General features: G+C 37.1%; 2 protein-coding genes across 2 annotated transcripts; both read left to right on the top strand.

The window, feature by feature from the left end:
• Window positions 1–964: 964 nt before the first annotated feature.
• On the top strand, window positions 965–1,720 carry LOC139890376 (uncharacterized). The gene has a single exon (XM_071873261.1). The coding sequence runs from the start codon at window positions 965–967 to the stop codon at window positions 1,718–1,720; it is 756 nt and encodes a 251-aa protein (XP_071729362.1).
• A 7,901-nt stretch (window positions 1,721–9,621) lies between these two features.
• Window positions 9,622–10,116, top strand: LOC139890377 (uncharacterized). The gene has a single exon (XM_071873262.1). It carries the CDS (start codon window positions 9,622–9,624, stop codon window positions 10,114–10,116), a length of 495 nt encoding a protein of 164 aa, XP_071729363.1.
• The last annotated feature ends 13,393 nt before the right edge of the window (window positions 10,117–23,509 follow it).

Below are 23,509 nucleotides of genomic sequence, written 5' to 3' on the forward strand. Positions count from 1 at the left end.
TCAAGTATTAAGAAAACCCTAAGCTAGAAAGCTTGGATCTTTACAAGATTAATGAGACCATAAGCTAGAAAGCTAAGATCTAATGAAAGTAATGAGACCATAATCTAAAAAGCTAAGATCTTTAGCAAAATAATAAAACCCTAAGCTAGAAAGCTTGGATCTTTAGTGTCCTTGAAGATCCTTAAAGCAAAAGACTAGATCTTCAAGTTACATGAAGATCATAAACATAAGTTTTGATCTTTATAACAAAATAAAGAAATCATAAGCTAGATCTAACAAGTAAATGAAGATTCAAAGCTAGAAAGCTTGAATCTTTCATGTTCTTGAAGGATTCAAACCAAAGTTTGTATCTACAAGATATAACAAGATCAAAAAGCTAAAAAGCTAGATCTCCACATGATGATGATGATGTCAACTACAAGAAGAATAAAAGAAGAAGAATAAAGATCAAAAAGCTAAAAAGCTAGATCTCCACATGATGATGATGATGTCGACTACAAGAAGAAGAAAAGAAGAAGAATAAAGCTTGAAACTTACAATTTTTAGAGTGAGAAAGACTAGAAAGAGAATAAGAGAGTAAGTGTATGTAATTTGTGAATGAGATCAAGTGTAAAATGGGTGAGGTTTGTGTGGTATTTAGAGCACAGGGTGTCCCCCATCCCCTATGTCGCCGTCTTCCCTAAATCGAAGCCGGCCCGCCGTCGCCCGACACCGCATCACTGTCGCCAGCTTCGATTTTCGGTGTCGAATTTCGATTTTGAGCCACAGACGGTGTAAAAAATAGCCGTTGTTTATAGGAAAGTGTGTATATATCCGTTATTATTCAAATGGTTTTTTTCCTCTATATTTTCTTTTCTCTATAAATACTATACATTTTACCTTCCCATTCCAACTCACATTTCTTTTCATACCAAACCTACTCTAATACAAAAAAAAAATTATACCTCTTTTAATTTAGAAAAAAATGTCTTCATCTTCGAGTAGTTCGCACGACGATTACACAAATTATACGCTCAATTTACTTGATCAAGTTGATGAATCTTTGGACGATGGTGTTAATTCTCGTCGTTACGTTCGTCGTGCTCATTATGATGCTCATAATCGTTTGATGGATGATTATTTTGATGAGGGCTGCAAATATACGGAAGATCAATTGAAACGTCGTTTTCGGATGTGTCGCAGTGTTTTTCTTCGAGTGATGAACGATATACTCAACTATGATGTCAATCCATTGCCTACCCATTTTATATGGTTTCATCGAAGGCAAGATTCTCGCGGTATGTGGAGTATTAGTCCACATTTAAAAATCACCGCCGCACTCCGTCAGCTAGCATACGGCTATACACCGGATGCTTTAGACGAGTATTTGCAAATGAGTGAACGAGTTGGGCGTGAATCTTTGCTAAACTTTACTATGTGCATTATTGACTTGTATAATACTGACTACTTAAGAGAGCCGTCTTTGCATGACATTCAGCGTTTATATGAAGCCCATGAAAGGATTCATGGCTTCCCGGGCATGTTGGGTAGCATCGATTGTATGCATTGGGCATGGGCAAAATGTCCAGTTGCGTGGAGAGGCCAATTTATGCGAGGCGATCACAGTCACCCAACTATTATGCTTGAAGCCGTCGCGTCGTATGATAATTGGATTTGGCATGCGTATTTTGGTGTGGCGGGTTTAAACTATGACTTAAATGTTTTAAACACTAGTGTGTAAGACCCGTGTATTTTTCTTTGTACATATGTGTATTTATAAGTATTCAAGGTGTGGGGTTTTGTTGCATATAATTAAAAAGCAAAAGGAGCTGAACTGGGCATTTGGCGCGCCGTGCGGCCCTATGGCGCGCCGCGCCACTACGGGCTGACAGATTCCTCTTCTTTTTAAATTAGATATTTTAAGGGCAATTTGGTAAAATCACTTAAGGGCCGAATTAAATGCCTTAGATCAGTTTTGGGAGCTCATTTACTCCTTTCACAACCACCTTATCATCTTCAATTCAATTCTTGAGAGAGAGTGCATTTCTAGAGTGAGAAAGCTCCATTAAAGGAAGACGGAGGTTGAATCGGGTCTTAGTGCGAGTTTTAAAGTCGTTCATCTAGTCGCTAGCTACGTGGTGATTGTGTTGGTAAGTTATAAAACCCAATTTCTTACTTTAATTGTATTAAGGGTTAGGGTTTGGGTTAGTGATGCACACAAAACCCAATTGCTAGTAAATTTGGGGGTTTTGGGTAAATTTGGGTCTTGTAGACTCAAAGATGACTAATTAGGGTTTTCAAGTATTAAATTATGTTTATAAGCTTAAATTGGTTAGTTAAAGTACTAGAACACTTTAATGATATGTAAATGGGTGTTATTTGGGTATGGATGACCTAAATGGGTGTGTTGACCTTGAAATGGGTCAAATGGGTCTTTAATGACCTAAGTGGCCTTGCATGAGTGAAAATGAGTTAACTTTGTGATTTAAAAGTGTTTTAAACCCATCTTGGTTAATGATTAGGGTTTTGGTGTGTGTTGACCCAAAATTAGGGTTAAGGGTTCAAATGGGTTGAAATTTGCACCTTGGGTCAAAATGGCTTTGGAATGGTGAAAGGATCGGTTGACCAACTTGAGTTTGCGTTTGATAATATGTATAATATGATAGGTGAGTTACATTGAGGTCTTGCAAGCTCGGGTAACTTTCCACAAGAGTTTTGAGGTGAGTGGAATAATTATATGCATAGGTATATAATGTATCTATTTGTTGTAGCGTGAAATGTGAAGTGTCGAGGTGTTAAGACACCACATTTTGACGTAAAGAGTGTAGCATCGAGGTGTTAAGATGCCACTCGGGTGTAGCATCGAGGTGTTAAGATGCCACCTAGGAGTGTAGTGTCGAGGTGTTAAGACACCACTCCGTAAAATAATGAGTGAAGCATCGAGGTGTTAAGATGCCACTCGGGGTGAAGTACCGAGGTGTTAAGGTGCCACCCTAGGGGTTAGTGGTGCGAGGTGTTAAGTGCCCTAACGGATGTTATGAACACCGATGGCGTTTTCGCGAGCGCCGTTCCCTTGTACGATTGGTTAACCATGGTTATTTGTGTTGTAAGCATATTATATTGTTCGAGTTATATTTATATGCGGTTGTTATGCTAGCTCGTGGTATTGGAGAATGATAGTTTGTAATTTTGACAATAAGCTATTGTGTTTGCTAGCATGTTTGCGGTATTGTGTAAGTGTATGCAAGTAGGTATATTTATATATGTATTCATATAATTATTGCATTCACTAAGCTTTGCTTACCCTCTCGTTGTTTACTTTTTATAGGTTCGGTTGTGGACAAGGGTAAGGCATTACCTTGGATTAGAGATCCCGCCTCGTTAGGGGACGCTTTTGGATGTGTTGACTTTTGGGAGTTTGACCGAGACGTGGGTAGTTTAATCCCAAACGCCATGCTCATAGTGTAGTTTGGTACTTAAACTTTTTGATGGTCGAAACTCATAAATTGTATTAAACTTGTATTTTGGGTCGTGTGGGCCCCGCTTGTAAAACATCATTTTTATGTTTGAATCGTGATAGTTTTACATATTTAAATGTGTGGTTAAAAGCTTGTCGTCTAAAAATGTCGGGAACTAGTCGATCTTTTTCGCATTTGAAACTTTCCGGACAGGCCTGAATGGCGCGCCGCGCCACTTCACTGTACAGCAAAAAAAAAATTATTTTGTATTTTCACGTGGTTTGGTCGCGGGTTAGTTTGGGTTGTTACAAGTGGTATCAGAGCATGGTCTAAGGGATTTAGGTGACTTTAGATAGGCGCCTAGACTTAGACTTTTTGTGTGTGCGTTATGCGGGACTTGTAGGATTACGGGTCGGAACGGGAACTCGGTTAGTGTCCTAGTTATGGGTGGACTAACGTTTATATTCATATGCTGATGTTATTAATATATTGTGTGTTGTGTTGGGTCATATCATCAAGCGAAGCGGTCGTGGTACTAACGAGTGGATACGGCGTGTACGCGTAATAATGATTAGCTACCATTTTTACGGGTACAAATCGTATTTGACAAGTGATGTAAGACGATTGCCGAGCAAGATGGGACGTGATTGTACGTATGATTGTACTTGTTCGTTGCTAAATTGATGTGCGTTCTTTAGAATGAAGACGGAAGATGGAATCGGAACGGATGCGCCTATTCATGAGGGGAAGGATGAGTTAACATTAAGGATTGAGGCGGAGTTCGAACGCTATATTTTGATTTTCGCCGAAAAGGTTAAGCATGTCCTCCAAGAGTCGTTCGAGGGAATAGTGACCGAGATGGTTCGAGACCGAGTGCCTAAGGTCGTGAAGGAAGAGTTAGAAAAGAGGTTTCCTAAACCTCAAGGTGACGGTGACGGTGACGAAGGAGCAACTATGGGGATTGAATCTCATGCTTCAAAATTTGCTGATCACTCTTTGGGTAAGAGAAAGTTAGAATCAAGAGGTACTCCTAGTAAAAGGGCGAGAAGTACGCCCGAAGGTGTTAAAAAAATGAAGAAGAAGAGTAAGAGAGGTTATGGGCCTACGTGCTTTAGGTGTGGAGGACGAGGTCATTGGGCACGGGATTGTACGAGTGTACCTTTAAGCGCGATCAAGTGCTTTATTTGCCAAAAGAAGGGACACCGAAAGTCAGAGTGTTCCGAATCGTTTGTCGATCGAGTTAGAAGGTTAGAGCGTGACTATCTGATGATCAGTGAAGCGCAAGGGTCCAAATATGGTGTTTTAGGTATTTTCGTCCTTGGTACAAATATGCCTTATTATTGTTTGTTGTGTGCCGATGGATTCGTGTATGTATTAGAGACTTAAACCTTGCTTCGGGATCTAATTAGGCTAAAGTGAACTTGGTGAAGATTCGGTATGTTGGTGCTATTAACGATAGTGCACTAGGGTAGCGCTTGAGTCATTGACTCATGAGAATGCGGCTTGGGGGTGAACGTATTCGTGTAAATACGGGATATTGTTAGGGGTAGAATTCCTAATGGAATTACCCTATATTGATATTTGGGTTGACGGATGAGGGACTTAAGTTTCTAAGCATTCCTAGGGTGGAGTGAGGGGTTTGGTTTTACCAACCTATAAAATTGGGCTTTAGAGTTAGTTAATAACGCGTGTTCGTTTTGGTGTCACAAGTTGGAGAACCGTAAGGTTCATAGGTTGGATATGACTGAAATCAATTAGTCGTGAGATTGGTAGCATCGGACGAATGGAACAGTGTGAGGTGACGTACGAATCGTGGGATACTAGACTGGTAAATTTCATCTCCCTAACGAGATGGATGTGCAAGATTGTCGGGGATGCGGACACGGACTTGACGGGAATAAGTTAAGGACGTTGTTTGATGGCAAGGATGTGAGTAACGCAATTGTTATGATAACTTTGTTCACTCTCTTTCCGGAAGGTAAGAATAGGTGTGTTGTTGGTCGTAAATTTCGGGTGCAACGGGTCGAGTGAACCCACTGGTTGGAAAGGTCTACCCTGCGGGTAGCGGTGTCCTTGATATACGAGGTACGAGTTATGTTAGCGTTAGTTCGTTGTTTAATTGATGCCAACGGGAGAAAGTGAGCGGCGGTTTTATGGTGAAATGAATTCGCGAGAGATCGTGGACTATGATCGATGAGGAGATTGGTTGGATAGGTCGGTGTGTTGTGCCTTGACTCTGTTGTTTGAGTCTTCTGTTGTCTAGGCTTATTGCGTTGTGGTTTTGGGGTCGTTAAGCTCGTTCGAGTGAGACCCGTAGGCTTTGTAGATTGTGTGTGTATTGTTGCTCGTATGTGAGTTTAACAACTAGTTGCTTGTGTGCGTGTGTTACTGGTTTAGTATGTACCAGGTGTTATATCACCATGTGAGAGTACGTGACGTGTAAACGTCTTATCGATAGTGTTGTGTTTTGATTTGGTGTAGCCGCAAGAGCTTAACCGAGCGTATAGTGATGAGACCGTGTAGGGCGTAGTCCCAATTGTTGTGTTGAGCTTTATGGTGAAACCAATTAGGCCGTAACCAGAGTATGGTGGTACGTTTAATGATAATAACGTATTATGATGTATTTGTATACATGTTAATTGACGGTTCGATTTCGGTGGCGGTTTGGTGTTTATGTGGCGAGTGTTGTGCGCTATTGACGGCCGCTCTTTTCTTCTATGAATTTGGGGGTGCACGCGGTATGCCGTCCGAGAGGCATTCCCGTTAACCCCGTTCGTGTGCGAGTAGGGTCGTGGAGGTTAACTATCCTTATGTATGTAGGTAACCTGTTTAATGGTTATGACGAAGCTAGAAAGGTGTAAGCCTTAGTGTCACCAGAAGTCATGAGCGTTGAGTCGTAACATTCTTTAGATTTGTGTGACTGCGTGTAGTCGGTTGGCGTGTGACACTAGGAGTAGACCCCGTATGGGTCGAGTCTTTGGAGGCTCGGTGTTAGTAATTGGAGTTGGACAACGCAACGTCAGGTGCCTTCTTATACCTGCTAGTGCAACTTTTGACTCCGATGGTGTGATTGCTTTGATTTTGGGTACTACGAGGTGATTACGTGTATGTTTATTTGGGTTTATCTCTATGTTGACCGCGTTTGACTTATGATAGGTGATGAGTGATATCCGGAAGGATTAGATCTTCGTTAACCACTTTTGGTTGTGATTGATGGTGAGCGGTTTCGGAAAGAACCGTTATTTGTAGGTTTTTGATGATTAATTGCCCGTATAAATTATGCACATAGCCGTTTTGTGCACATGGTTGTGAGTAATAGCCGTTTTTGGACACTTGAGTTTTGTGTGAAATAACCTTCATGCGTTTAGTATTGAAAACTATTGGTTGTTTTATACGCCAATGGTAGGTTCGGGAGGACCATGTTCTGTAATTAGTGATGCGATAGCCGTGTTTCGCTCACATGTTGTTAAGGGGTGACAGTAGCCATTTTGTACACATTGGGTTTTGTTTTGCCATAGTCGATTTGGACGTTAGCGGTTTTGGTCGCTTGCTTACGATGCTACGATAGCTGCGTACTAGCCGTGTTTGCGCACTACTAAGGATGTTAGGTAATAAGTGTAATCCGTAAGGATTCGCTTTTGTTCGGTTTTTATCATTTTGAGTTGTTGACCTTAGTTTGAGACTTGGTTGTTTTTAGCATTGTACTTGGTAAGGGTACGCTCAAGGATTGATATCTCGGTACGAGATCGATTGAGTTTTTCCCGATTGGAGGGATTGAGCAAATTCTTGTGCTCGGATTTGTGAATTTTAATAAATCACGGGTGACGAGTTGGCTATTAATGGTGACTCTTAGAGAAGGATTGCCTAGAGAAGTTGAAAGAATACGTGGCGATTTCGCGTATTCTAAGTGATCGTTATAGACTTCGGATGTTGTGTGTATTGCACGTTTCGGAATGCGTGCAAATGTGTACTTAGTTTTTGGATAAATCTTTGGGTTAATGTGTAATGTGGTGGAATTCGGATTGTAACGTTTGTTGAGGACCATAGAGTGCGGTTCAGGGTGGTTAAGTGACGAGGAACACGAGGACGTGATCGATTCTAAGTGGGGGAGAGTTGTAAGACCTGTGTATTTTTCTTTGTACATATGTGTATTTATAAGTATTCAAGGTGTGGGGTTTTGTTGTATATAATTAAAAAGCAAAAGAAGCTGAACTGGGCATTTGGCGCGCCGGCGGCCCTATGGCGCGTCGCGCCACTACGGGCTGACATATTCCTCTTCTTTTTAAATTAGATATTTTGAGGGCAATTTGATAAAATCACTTAAGGGCCGAATTAAATGCCTTAGATCAGTTTTGGGAGCTCATTTACTTCTTTCACAACCACCTTATCATCTTCAATTCAATTCTTGAGAGAGAGTGCATTTCTAGAGTGAGAAAGCTCCATTAAAGGAAGAAGGAGGTTGAATCGGGTCTTAGTGCGAGTTTTAAAGTCGTTCAACTAGTCGCTAGCTACGTGGTGATTGTGTTGGTAAGTTATAAAACCCAATTTCTTACTTTAATTGTATTAAGGGTTAGGGTTTGGGTTAGTGATGCACACAAAACCCAATTGCTAGTAAATTTTGGGGTTTTGGGTAAATTTGGGTCTTGTAGACTCAAAGATGACTAATTAGGGTTTTCAAGTATTAAATTATGTTTATAAGCTTAAATTGGTTAGTTAAAGTACTAGAACACTTTAATGATATGTAAATGGGTGTTAATTGGGTATGGATGACCCAAATGGGTGTGTTGACCTTGAAATGGGTCAAATGGGTCTTTAATGACCTAAGTGGCCTTGCATGAGTGAAAATGAGTTAACTTTGTGATTTAAAAGTGTTTTAAACCCATATTGGTTAATGATTAGGGTTTTGGTGTGTGTTGACCCAAAATTAGGGTTAAGGGTTCAAATGGGTTGAAATTTGCACCTTGGGTCAAAATGGCTTTGGAATGGTGAAAGGATCGGTTGACCAACTTGAGTTTGCGTTTGATAATATGTATAATATGATAGGTGCGTTACATTGAGGTCTTGCCAGCTCGGGTAACTTTCCACAAGAGTTTTGAGGTGAGTGGAATAATTATATGTATAGGTATATAATGTATCTATTTGTTGTAGTGTGAAATGTGAAGTGTCGAGGTGTTAAGACACCACGTTTCACGTGAAGAGTGTAGCATCGAGGTGTTAAGATGCCACTCGGGTGTAGCATCGAGGTGTTAAGATGCCACTTAGGAGTGTAGTGTCGAGGTGTTAAGACACCACTCCGTAAAATAATGAGTGAAGCATCGAGGTGTTAAGATGCCACTCGGGATGAAGTACCGAGGTGTTAAGGTGCCACCCTAGGGGTTAGTGGTGCGAGGTGTTAAGTGCCCTAACGGATGTTATGAACACCGATGGCGTTTTCGAAGCGCCGTTCCCTTGTACGATTGGTTAACCATGGTTATTTGTGTTGTAAGCATATTATATTGTTCGAGTTATATTTATATGCGGTTGTTATGCTAGCTCGTGGTATTGGAGAATGATAGTTTGTAATTTTGAAGATAAGCTATTGTGTTTGCTAGCATGTTTGCGGTATGGTGTAAGTGTATGCAAGTAGGTATAATTATATATGTATTCATATAATTATTGTATTCACTAAGCTTTGCTTACCCTCTCGTTGTTTACTTTTTATAGGTTCGGTTGTGGACAAGGGTAAGGGCATTACCTTGGATTAGAGATCCCGCCTCGTTAGGGGACGCTTTTGGATGTGTTGACTTTTGGGAGTTTGACCGAGACGTGGGTAGTTTAATCCCAAACTCCATGCTCATAATGTAGTTTGGTACTTAAACTTTTTGGTGGTCGAAACTCATAAATTGTATTAAACTTGTATTTTGGGTCGTGTGGGCCTCGCTTGTAAAACATCATTTTTATGTTTGAATCGTGATAGTTTTACATATTTAAATGTGTGGTTAAAAGCGTGTCGTCTAAAAATGTCGGGAACTAGTCGATCTTTTTCGCATTTGAAACTTTCCGGACAGGCCTGAATGGCGCGCCGCGCGGCCATCCTGGCGCGCCGCGCCACTTCACTGTACAAAAAAAAAAAATTTATTTTGTATTTTCACATGGTTTGGTCGCGGGTTGGTTTGGGTTGTTACATAGTGATTTGTTCAACTCAATGCTCAATGAAGATATGCCCGACGTCCCTTTTATTGCGAATGGCTTTGAATACAAAAGAGGGTATTATTTAGCCGACGGGATTTATCCAACATGGGCTTCATTTGTGAAGGGATTTTCAAGTGCCGTTGATGAAAAACGCACTCACTTTTCAAGGCAACAAGCTGCTGCTCGCAAAGATATGGAAAGAACTTTTGGGATTTTACAGGGTTGTTGGCATATTCTACAACAACCCGCAAGGGCATACACGAGGAATCAAATGAGACGGCTTATGTATACGTGCATCATACTAAATAACATCATTATTGAAGACAATGGTTACAACCTTGCCGAGAATGATTGGGTTTATGAGCCGCCTCAACACATACAACGTACTTGGATCGAAAGGTGTGACGCTCGTGCTAGACGAACAAGGGAGCTACGTGATAGAGAAGTGCACGAAGGCTTACGATCGGATTTAGTTGAACATTTATGGGCTCTTCGAGAATTCAATTAATCGTTTTCAATATTTCAAGAATAAATGTAATGTTTTTTTTATTAATGTAATGTTTTATTAAAATATGTATTTTTTTATTATTATTTGAAGTTCTTTTAATATTTACAAAATGAAAAAATATGCAAAATAAATTTATAAAAAAAAGGACACTGAAAAATGGACACTGAAATGGACACTGTGGACACCAGCACCCAACAGCATGTCAGTCAATCTCAATGTCCAAAATGGACACTGAAAATGGATACTGAAGAGGACCACGGGCACCTCGTGCTCTTATAGTGGGAGGTGGGGGTGGTGGCCATAGGTTTAGGGGGGACAAGGGGGAGACAAATTTGCTTTTTAGTTAATGGTTGTCTAAAGTTGGTGCTTATGTTGAGATCCCATGCAACAATTGTGATTATGGTTAACAAAAATGCTAGTATGTTCCCTATAATAAATGGGCATTTGTCTTACATTTATATGGGTCATAAACTTATTAAAATTGGGCTAATTAAATAGTCCATTAGCTAGAGTAGGGTGGGCTAAAGTCCAACAAGGTAGAAAGTCCAACAAGACTAACTAGTGAGCATAAATAAATTACTAAGCGTAATTAAGCAACCAAAAGCCCAAGTAATTGTTATTAGAAAATAAAATTAGTATTTTGTAGTCGTAATATTCTAATTACGACCAAAGTTAAATGTGTACTGATGTGTGCGAGGTGTAGTACGAAATACTATTAAATACGATACAATTTTACACAAATTATTTATTTATTTATAGAATGGATATACCTAAACCTTGCTACAACACTTATAGGCAGTGTACCTAATCGCAGAGTAGTGTAGTTTTTAGTAAGTCTGGTTCGTTCCACAGGGAGCTAGCTGAGTTTAACGCTATATGTATTTTAAACTATATTTGTATAAATATAAATATAAGTAATATTATTATTATTATAAAAGGGGGGTTTTACCGTTTAGTGACCGGTTTATCGATTTTATGTCTTAAGTCACAATTAAAACCTAATGTAAAATATTAAATATAAATACAACTTAATTTAAAGCGTAAAGTAAATGATGATAAATAAAAGTGCGATAATTAAAAGTGCAATAATTAAAATAACGATAAATAAAAGTGCGATGAGATATAAAATAAAGGAATTATGCTTATTTAAACTTCCGTAATCATGATGTTCGACGTGTTGATTTTAATTTATTACCTTGGGTTAATTGTCCTTTTGTAGTGACCCGAACTTTTCCATGTTTATATATATATATTAAATAAAATTGATATTTACATGATTAAGTGTTTCCAACATGTTAAGCAATCAAACTTGTTAAGACTTGATTAATTGAAATAGGTTTCATATAGACAATTGACCACCCAAGTTGACCGGTGATTCACGAACGTTAAAACTTGTAAAAACTATATGATGACATATATATGGATATATATATATAGTTAACATGATATTATGATAAGTAAACATATCATTAAGTATATTAACATTGAACTACATATGTAAAAACAAGACTACTAACTTAATGATTTTAAAACGAGACATATATGTAACGATTATCGTTGTAACGACATTTAATGTATATATATCATATTAAGATATATTAATACATCATGATATCATGATAATGTAATAATTTAACATCTCATTTGATTTAATAAACAATGGGTTAACAACATTTAAAAAGATCGTTAACCTAAAGGTTTCAAAACAACACTTACATGTAACGACTAACGATGACTTAACGACTCAGTTAAAATGTATATACATGTAGTGTTTTAATATGTATTCATACACTTTTGAAAGACTTCAAGACACTTATCAAAATACTTCTACTTAACAAAAATGCTTACAATTACATCCTCGTTCAGTTTCATCAACAATTCTATTCGTATGCACCCGTATCCGTACTCGTACAATACACAGCTTTTAGATGTATGTACTATTGGTATATACCCTCCAATGATCAGCTCTTAGCAGCCCATGTGAGTCACCTAACACATGTGAGAACCATCATTTGGCAACTAGCATGAAATATCTCATAAAATTACAAAAATATGAGTAATCATTCATGACTTATTTACATGAAAACAAAATTACATATCCTTTATATCTAATCCATATACCAACGACCAAAAACACCTACAAACACTTTCATTCTTCAATTTTCTTCATCTAATTGATCTCTCTCAAGTTCCATCTTCAAGTTCTAAGTGTTCTTCATAAATTTCATAAGTATAGTTTCATAAAAATCAAGAATACTTCCAAGTTTGCAAGTCTACTTCCAAGCTTTCTAATCCATTCCAAGTAATCATCTAAGATCAAGGAACCTTTGTTATTTACAGTAGGTTATCTTTATAATTCAAGGTAATATTCATATTTAAACTTTGATTTAATTTCTACAACTATAACAATCTTATTTTGAGTGAAAATCTTACTTGAACTGTTTTCGTGTCATGATTCTGCTTCAAGAACTTTCAAGCCATCCAAGGATCCTTTGAAGCTAGATCCATTTTTCTCATTTCCAGTAGCTTTATCCAAAAAACTTGAGGTAGCAATGATGTTCATAACATCATTCGATTCATACATATAAAGCTATCTTATTCGAAGGTTTAAACTTGTAATCACTAGAACATAGTTTAGTTAATTCTAAACTTGTTCGCAAACAAAAGTTAATCCTTCTAACTTGACTTTTAAAATCAACTAAACACATGTTCTATATCTATATTATATGCTAACTTAATGATTTAAAACCTGGAAACACGAAGAACATCGTAAAACCGGACATACGCCGTCGTAGTAACACCGCGGGCTGTTTTGGGTTAGTTAATTAAAAACTATGATAAACTTTGATTTAAAAGTTGTTCTTCTGGGAAAATGATTTTTCTTATGAACATGAAACTATATCCAAAAATTGTGGTTAAACTCAAAGTGAAAGTATGTTTTCCAAAATGGTCATCAAGATGTCGTTTTTTCGACGGAAATGACTACCTCTTTAGTAATTGACATGTAACTTACATTTCCAACTATAAACCTATACTTTTTCTGTTTAGATTCTTAAATTAGAGTTCAATATGAAACCATAGCAATTTGATTCATTCAAAACGGATTTAAAATGAAGAAGTTATGGGTAAAACAAGATTGGATATTTTTTGATTATTTTAGCTACGGGAAATGTTTAACAAATCTATACAAATCATATCCTAGCTAACTTATATTGTATTATACATGTATTCTAATATATTATGTAATCTTGGGATACAATAGACACGTATGCAAATGTTTTGACATATCATATCAACCCATGTATATATATTATTTGGAACAACCATAGACACTCTATATGCAGTAATGTGGGAGTTAGCTATACAAGGTTGAGGTTGATTCCAAAAATATATATACTTTGAGTTGTGATCTAGCCTGAGACGTGTATAAACTGGGTCGTGGATTGATTCAAGATAATATATATCAATTTTTTTCTGTACATCTAACTTTGGACAACTAGTTGTAGGTTACTAACGAGGACAGCTGACTTAATAAATTTAAAACAGTAAAAAGTATTAAAAATGTTGTAAATATATTTTGAACATACTTTGATATATATGTACATATTTGTTATAGGTTCATGAATCGACCAGTGGCCAAGTCTTACTTCCTGACGAAGTAAAAATATGTGAAAGTGAGTTATAGTCCCACTTTTAAAATCTAATATTTTGGGATGAGAATACATGCAGTTTTATAAATGTTTTACGAAATAGATACAAGTAATTGAAACTACATTATATGGGTGAATGATCGAAGCCGAATATGCCCCTTTTGCTTGGTAACCTAAGAATTAGTAAAACGATCTACTAATTGACGTGAATCCTAAAGATAGATCTATTGGGCCTAACGAACCCCATTCAAAGTACCGGATGCTTTAGTACTTCGAATTCATTTATATCATGTATGAAGGATTTCCTGGAATGATTGAAATGTCCCGTTCTTATTGATTAAAAACGTTCCATATTAATTGATTTCGTTGCGAGGTTTTGACCTCTATATGAGACGTTTTTCAAAGACTGCATTCATTTTTAAAAACAAACCATAACCTTTATTTCATAAATAAAGGTTTAAAAAGCTTTACGTAGATTATCAAATAATGATAATCTAAAATATCCTGTTTACACACGACCATTACATAATGGTTTACAATACAAATATGTTACATCGAAATCAGTTTCTTGAATGCAGTTTTTACACAATATCATACAAACATGGACTCTAAATCTTGTCCTTATTTTAGTATGCAACAGCGGAAGCTCTTAATATTCACCTGAGAATAAACATGCTTTAAACGTCAACAAAAATGTTGGTGAGTTATAGGTTTAACCTATATATATCAAATCGTAATAATAGACCACAAGATTTCATATTTCAATACACATCCCATACATAGAGATAAAAATCATTCATATGGTGAACACCTGGTAACCGACATTAACAAGATGCATATATAAGAATATCCCCATCATTCCGGGACACCCTTCGGATATGATATAAATTTCGAAGTACTAAAGGATCCGATACTTTGGATGGGGTTTGTTAGGCCCAATAGATCTATCTTTAGGATTCGCGTCAATTAGGGTATCTGTTCCCTAATTCTTAGATTACCAGACTTAATAAAAAGGGGCATATTCAATTTCGATAATTCAACCATAGAATGTAGTTTCACGTACTTGTGTCTATTTTGTAAATCATTTATAAAACCTGCATGTATTCTCATCCCAAAAATATTAGATTTTAAAAGTGGGACTATAACTCACTTTCACAGATTTTTACTTCGTCGAGAAGTAAGACTTGGCCACTGTTGATTCACGAACCTATAACAATATATACATATATATTAAAGTATGTTCAAAATATATTTACAACACGTTTAATATATTTTGATGTTTTAAGTTTATTAAGTCAGCTGTCCTCGTTAGTAACCTACAACTAGTTGTCCACAGTTAGATGTACAGAAATGAATCGATAAATATTATCTTGAATCAATCCACGACCCAGTGTATACGTATCTCAGTATTGATCACAACTCAAACTATATATATTTTGGAATCAACCTCAACCCTGTATAGCTAACTCCAACATTCACATATAGAGTGTCTATGGTTGTTCCGAAATATATATAGATGTGTCGACATGATAGGTCGAAACATTGTATACGTGTCTATGGTATCTCAAGATTACATAATATACAATACAAGTTGATTAAGTTATGGTTGGAATAGATTTGTTACCAATTTTCACGTAGCTAAAATGAGAAAAATTATCCAATCTTGTTTTACCCATAACTTCTTCATTTTAAATCCGTTTTGAGTGAATCAAATTGCTATGGTTTCATATTGAACTCTATTTTATGAATCTAAACAGAAAAAGTATAGGTTTATAGTCGGAAAAATAAGTTACAAGTCATTTTTGTAAAGGTAGTCATTTCAGTCGAAAGAACGACGTCTAGATGACCATTTTAGAAAACATACTTCCACTTTGAGTTTAACCATAATTTTTGGATATAGTTTCATGTTCATAATAAAAATCATTTTCTCAGAATAACAACTTTTAAATCAAATTTTATCATAGTTTTTAATTAACTAACCCAAAACAGCCCGCGGTGTTACTACGACGGCGTAAATCCGGTTTTACGGTGTTTTTCGTGTTTCCAGGTTTTAAATCATTAAGTTAGCATATCATATAGATATAGAACATGTGTTTATTTAATTTTAAAAGTCAAGTTAGAAGGATTAACTTTTGTTTGCGAACAAGTTTAGAATTAACTAAACTATGTTCTAGTGATTACGAGTTTAAACCTTCGAATAAGAAATTTTTATATATATGAATCGAATGATGTTATGAACATCATTACTACCTCAAGTTTAGTAGGTAAAACTACTGTAAGTGACAAGAAATGATCTAGCTTCAAAGGTCTTGGATGGCTTGAAAGTTCTTGAAGTAGGATCATGACACAAAAACAAGTTCACGTAAGATTTTTACTCGAATTAAGATAGTTTATAGTTATAGAAATTGAATCAAAGTTTGAATATGAATATTACCTTGAATAAGAAAGATAACCTACTGTATATAACAAAGGTTTCTTGATCTTAGATGATTACTTGGAATGGATTAGAAAGCTTGGAAGTAAATTAGTAAACTTGAAGGGATTTTTGAAGTGTTCTTCCTATGATGATTATAGCTTGATTCTTGAAGTGATTTTTGATGAAGATGATGATTAACTACTGGAAAAATACGTTCATAATAGTGTGTGTGTGTTGAGAGAGAATTAGAAAGAGAATTGGAAGTGAAATGGAGTGAATGATGAGTGGTAATTGGTGAGTGGTGAGTGGGGTTAAAAGGAGTTCTAGTTAGTTGACTAGCTCATGGTAGAAGTTAAAATTGATTAGTCATACATGACATAATCAAGAGTGGAATCCCATGCTAGTTCCTATTGGTATATACCTATAGTAAGTACGTTTTGAAGCTGTGTATAATACGGGTAAGAATACGACTAGAATTCTTGATGAAAGAAAAGAATGGGAAAGTAACTGTAACCATTTTCGTTAAGTATGAGTGTTTTGATATATGTCTTGAAGTCTTCCAAAAGTATTTTAATACATATAAATACACTACATGTATATACATTTTAACTGAGTCGTTAAGTCATCGTTAGTCGTTACTTGTAAGTGTTGTTTTGAAACCTTTAAGTTAACGATCTCAATTAATGTTGTTAACCCAATGTTTATTATATCTAATGAGATGTTAAATTATTATATTATCATGATATTATGATATATTAATATATCTTAATATGATACATATACATTTAAATGTCGTTACAACGATAATCGTTACATATATGTCTCGTTTCGAAATCCTTAAGTTAGTAGTCTTGTTTATATGTATATAACTCATTGTTAATATACTTATGGAGATAATTACTTATCATAATCTCATGTTAACCATATGTATATCCATATATATATCGTCATGTAGTTTTTACAAGTTTTAACGTTCGTGAATCGCCGGTCAACTTGGGTGGTCAATTGTCTATATGAAACATATTTCAATTAATCAAGTCTTAACAAGTTTGATTGCTTAACATGTTGGAAACATTTAATCATGTAAATATCAATCTCAATTAATATATATAAACATGGGAAAGTTCGGGTCACTACAGTACCTACCCGTTAAATAAATTTCGTCCCGAAATTTTAAGCTGTTGAAGGTGTTGACGAATCTTCTGGAAATAGATGCGGGTATTTCTTCTTCATCTGATCTTCACGCTCCCAGGTGAACTCGGGTCCTCTACGAGCATTCCATCGAACCTTAACAATTGATATCTTGTTTTGCTTAAGTCTTTTAACCTCACGATCCATTATTTCGACGGGTTCTTCGATGAATTGGAGTTTTTCGTTGATTTGGATTTCATCTAACGGAATAGTGAGATCTTCTTTAGCAAAACATTTCTTCAAATTCGAGACGTGGAAAGTGTTATGTACAGCTGCGAGTTGTTGAGGTAACTCAAGTCGGTAAGCTACTGGTCCGACACGATCAATAATCTTGAATGGTCCAATATACCTTGGATTTAATTTCCCTCGTTTACCAAATCGAACAACGCCTTTCCAAGGTGCAACTTTAAGCATGACCATCTCTCCAATTTCAAATTCTATATCTTTTTTTTTAATGTCAGCGTAGCTCTTTTGTCGACTTTGGGCGGTTTTCAACCGTTGTTGAATTTGGATGATCTTCTCGGTAGTTTCTTGTATAATCTCCGGACCCGTAATCTGTCTATCCCCCACTTCACTCCAACAAATCGGAGACCTGCACTTTCTACCATAAAGTGCTTCAAACGGCGCCATCTCAATGCTTGAATGGTAGCTGTTGTTGTAGGAAAATTCTGATAACGGTAGATGTCGATCCCAACTGTTTCCGAAATCAATAACACATGCTCGTAGCATGTCTTCAAGCATTTGTATCGCCCTTTCGCTCTGCCCATCAGTTTGTAGATGATAGGCAGTACTCATGTCTAGATGAGTTCCTAATGCTTGCTGTAATGTCTGCCAGAATCTTGAAATAAATATGCCATCCCTATCAGAGATAATAGAGATTGGTATTCCATGTCTGGAGACGACTTCCTTCAAATACAGTCGTGCTAACTTCTCCATCTTGTCATCTTCTCTTATTGGCAGGAAGTGTGCTGATTTGGTGAGACGATCAACTATTACCCAAATAGTATCAAAACCACTTGCAGTCCTTGGCAATTTAGTGATGAAATCCATGGTAATGTTTTCCCATTTCCATTCCGGGATTTCGGGTTGTTGAAGTAGACCTGATGGTTTCTGATGCTCAGCTTTGACCTTAGAACACATCAAACATTTTCCTACGTATTTAGCAACATCGGCTTTCATAACCGGCCACCAAAAATGTTTCTTGAGATCCTTGTACATCTTCCCCGTTCCAGGATGTATTGAGTATCTGGTTTTATGAGCTTCTCTAAGTACCATTTCTCTCATATCTCCAAATTTTGGTACCCAAATCCTTTCAGCCCTATACCGGGTTCCGTCTTCCCGAATATTAAGATGCTTCTCCGATCCTTTGGGTATTTCATCCTTTAAATTTCCCTCTTTTAAAACTCCTTGTTGCGCCTCCTTTATTTGAGTAGTAAGGTTATTATGAATCATTATATTCATAGATTTTACTCGAATGGGTTCTCTGTCCTTCCTGCTCAAGGCATCGGCTACCACATTTGCCTTCCCAGGGTGGTAACAAATCTCAAAGTCGTAATCATTCAACAATTCAATCCACCTACGCTGCCTCATATTCAGTTGTTTCTGATTAAATATGTGTTGAAGACTTTTGTGGTCGGTATATATAATACTTTTGACCCCATATAAGTAGTGCCTCCAAGTCTTTAATGCAAAAACAACCGCGCCTAATTCCAAATCATGCGTCGTATAATTTTGCTCGTGAATCTTCAATTGTCTAGACGCATAAGCAATCACCTTCGTTCATTGCATTAATACACAACCGAGACCTTGCTTTGATGAGTCACAATAAATCACAAAATCATCATTCCCTTCAGGCAATGACAATATAGGTGCCGTAGTTAGCTTTTTCTTCAATAACTGAAACGCTTTCTCTTGTTCATCCTTCCATTCAAATTTCTTCCCTTTATGCGTTAATGCAGTCAAGGGTTTTGCTATTCTGGAAAAGTCTTGGATGAACCTTCTGTAGTAACCAGCTAGTCCTAAAAACTGGCGTATGTGTTTCGGAGTTTTCGGGGTTTCCCACTTTTCAACAGTTTCTATCTTTGCCGGATCCACCTTAATACCTTTTTTGTTCACTATGTGACCGAGGAATTGAACTTCTTCCAACCAAAATGCACACTTTGAAAATTTAGCGTACAATTCTTCCTTCCTCAATACTTCTAACACCTTTCTCAAATGTTCGGCGTGTTCTTGGTCATTCTTTGAGTAAATAAGTATGTCATCAATGAAAACAATGACAAACTTGTCAAGGTATGGTCCACACACTCGGTTCATAAGGTCCATGAACACAGCTGGTGCATTAGTTAAACTAAATGGCATGACCATAAACTCGTAATGACCGTAACGTGTTCTGAAAGCAGTCTTTAGAATATCATCTTCTTTCACCCGCATTTGATGATACCCGGAACGTAAGTCAATCTTTGAATAAATAGACGAGCCTTGTAGTTGATCAAATAAGTCATCGATTCTCGGTAGTGGGTAGCGGTTCTTGATGGTAAGTTTGTTCAACTCTCGGTAGTCGATACACAATCTGAATGTACCATCTTTCTTCTTGACAAACAAAACAGGAGCTCCCCACGGTGATGTGCTTGGTCGAATGAAACCATGCTCTAAAAGTTCTTGTAATTGGCTTTGCAGTTCTTTCATCTCGCTGGGTGCGAGTCTGTAAGGAGCACGAGCTATTGGTGCAGCTCCTGGTACAAGATCTATTTGAAATTCAACGGATCGATGTGGGGGTAATCCCGGTAATTCTTTCGGAAATACATCGGGAAATTCTTTTGCGACGGGAACATCATTGATGCTCTTTTCTTTAGTTTGTACTTTATCGACGTGTGCTAGAACAGCATAGCAACCTTTTCTTATTAGTTTTTGTGCCTTCAAATTACTAATAAGATGTAGCTTCGTGTTGCCCTTTTCTCCGTACACCATTAAGGGTTTTCCTTTTTCTCGTATAATGCGAATTGCATTTTTGTAACAAACGATCTCTGCTTTCACTTCTTTCAACCAGTCCATACCGATTATCACATCAAAACTCCCTAACTCTACTGGTATCAAGTCAGTCTTAAATGTTTCGCTAACCACTTTAATTTCTCGATTCCGACATATATTATCTGCTGAAATTAATTTACCATTTGCTAATTCGAGTAAAAATTTACTATCCAAAGGCGTCAATGGACAACTTAATTTAGCACAAAAATCTCTACTCATATAGCTTCTATCCGCACCCGATTCAAATAAAACGTAAGCAGATTTATTGTCAATAAGAAACGTACCCGTAACAAGCTCCGGGTCTTCCTGTGCCTCTGCCGCATTAATATTGAAAACTCTTCTGCGACCTTGTCCATTTGTGTTCTCCTGGTTCGGGCAATTTCTAATAATGTGGCCCGGTTTTCCACATTTATAACAAACTACATTGGCATAACTTGCTCCGACACTACTTGCTCCTCCATTACTCGTTCCGACACCATTTGTTCCTTTCGTTCTATTAACCCCTGGTCCGTAGACCTCACACTTCGCCGCGCTATGACCATTTCTTTTACACTTGTTACAAAATTTGGTGCAGAACCCCGAGTGATACTTTTCACACCTTTGGCATAGCTGTTTCTGATTGTTGTTGTTGTTGTTGCGGTTATTATTATTGTTGGGATGATTGTTGTAGTTGCTGTTGTTGTTGTTGTTGTTGTTGTTGTTGTTGTTGTTGTTGTTGTTGTTGTTGTTGGGCCGTTTGTTGTAGTTGCGATTGATGTTGCGATTGTTGGGATAATTGTTGCGATTATTGTTGTAATTGCTGTTGTTGTTGTATTGGTGATTCTTATCACCGTGTTCCTCCCACTTTCTTTTGACTTGCTTCACATTGGCCTCTTCAGCAGTCTGTTCTTTAATTCTTTCTTCAATCTGGTTCACTAGTTTGTGAGCCATTCTACATGCCTGTTGTATGGAGGCGGGCTCGTGTGAACTTATATCTTCTTGGATTCTTTCCGGTAATCCTTTCACAAACGCGTCGATCTTCTCTTCCTCATCTTCGAATGCTCCCGGACACAATAGGCACAATTCTGTGAATCGTCTTTCGTATGTGGTAATATCAAATCCTTGGGTTCGTAACCCTCTAAGTTCTTTCTTGAGCTTATTGACCTCGGTTCTGGGACGGTACTTCTCGTTCATCAAGTGCTTGAATGCTGACCACGGTAGTGCGTACGCATCGTCTTGTCCCACTTGCTCTAGATAGGTATTCCACCATGTTAACGCAGAACCTGTGAAGGTATGCGTAGCGTACTTTACTTTGTCCTCTTCAGTACACTTACTTATGGCAAACACCGATTCGACCTTCTCGGTCTACCGTTTCAATCCGATCGGTCCTTCGGTTCCATCAAATTCCAAAGGTTTGCAGGCAGTGAATTCTTTGTAGGTGCATCCTACACGATTTCCTGTACTGCTAGATCCAAGGTTATTGTTGGTATGTAGCGCAGCCTGTACTGCGGCTATGTTTGAAGCTAGAAAAGTACGGAATTCCTCTTCACTCATATTCACGGTGTGTCGAGTAGTCGGTGCCATTTCCTTCAAAATAGTCAAATGGAACAAGTTAATCATATAGAATATTAAGAGTAGTTAATAGTATTTCGTAGCATAATATGAACTCATTTATAAAATCTTTTTCTTCATATTAGCATTTTATAAGTTTAAATTCGGGTAGTACCTACCCGTTAAGTTCATACTTAGTAGCTAATATACAATTCAACTACTACAATTCTATATGAAAAACTGATTATAATAATATTTCGCGTTCAAACTTTTATACAATATTTTACAAACTTACAATACCGCTTATTTTACATAAAGCATGAAATATAGCACACAATAACTTTGATACAAGATAGTTGTGAAGATAATTCTAGCTAGTACACAAGTCGTTCAGCAAAGGCAATAAAGACACGTAATTCATACGTTCAGAAACAAGTCAAGCATTCTGGTTTTACTAGGACTACTTCCCATCCTTGGTCTTGTGGAACATAACCGTTATGGCCGTTGATAAGACAGCGTGTTGTAACGTCGTCAAAGGGACGAGGGTTACGTAATGTCCAACAGTCCCGTAACAATCTAAAAACCTCATTTCTTACCCCAATTACTGACTCCGTCACTTGTGGGAACATTTTGTTTAATAGTTGTAGCCCGATGTTCTTGTTCTCACTTTGGTGAGAAGCGAACATTACTAATCCGTAAGCATAACATGCTTCTTTATGTTGCATGTTAGCCGCTTTTTCTAAATCACGAATTCCAATATTCGGATATATTGAGTCAAAATAATTTCTTAACCCATTGCGTAAAATAGCATTTGGGTTCCCCGCAATATATGCGTCAAAGTAAACACATCGTAACTTATGGATTTCCCAATGTGATATCCCCCATCCTTCGAACGAAAGCCTTTTATAAACCAAGGCATTCTTGGAACGTTCTTCGAATGTCTTACAAACTGATCTCGCCTTAAATAGTTGTGCCGAAGAATTCTGACCGACTCTAGACAAGATTTCATCAATCATGTCTCCGGGTAGGTCTCTTAAAATATTGGGTTGTCTATCCATTTTGTGTTTTTATACTGTAAAATAGACAAGAGTTAGATTCATAAAAAAAATACTTATTAATACAAGCAATTTTTACATATATCATAAAGCATAAGCACACTATATTACATATATTACACCACACGAATACAACTATCTTATTCCGACTCGCTTGTTTCTTCTTCTTTGGTTTTGGATCGTTTTTCCAAGTTTCTAGGGATATATGATGTTCCCCTAATACGAGCCGTCGTTTTCCACATTGGTTTAGAAAAACCTAGTGGTTTAGAGGTTCCCGGGTCCTTGTTACAACTTAAGGACTTCAGGGGTTGACGATACATATAAAGTTCATCGGGGTTGGAATTAGATTTCTCTATTTTTATGCCCTTTCCCTTATTATTTTCTTTTGCCCTTTTAAATTCAGTTGGGGTAATTTCTATAATATCATCGGAATTCTCGTCGAAATCCGATTCATCGGAGAATTGGTAATCCTCCCAATATTTTGCTTCCTTGGCGGAAACACCATTGACCATAATTAACCTTGG

This window comes from Rutidosis leptorrhynchoides, chromosome 2 (genome assembly GCF_046630445.1).
Source record: "Rutidosis leptorrhynchoides isolate AG116_Rl617_1_P2 chromosome 2, CSIRO_AGI_Rlap_v1, whole genome shotgun sequence".
Classification (NCBI taxonomy): domain Eukaryota; kingdom Viridiplantae; phylum Streptophyta; class Magnoliopsida; order Asterales; family Asteraceae; genus Rutidosis; species Rutidosis leptorrhynchoides.

Bases quoted from the DNA above. Each gene is read 5' to 3' on its own strand.
- LOC139890377 (XM_071873262.1), top strand. From the start codon at position 9,622: ATGCTCAATGAAGATATGCCCGACGTCCCTTTTATTGCGAATGGCTTT.
- LOC139890376 (XM_071873261.1), top strand. From the start codon at position 965: ATGTCTTCATCTTCGAGTAGTTCGCACGACGATTACACAAATTATACG.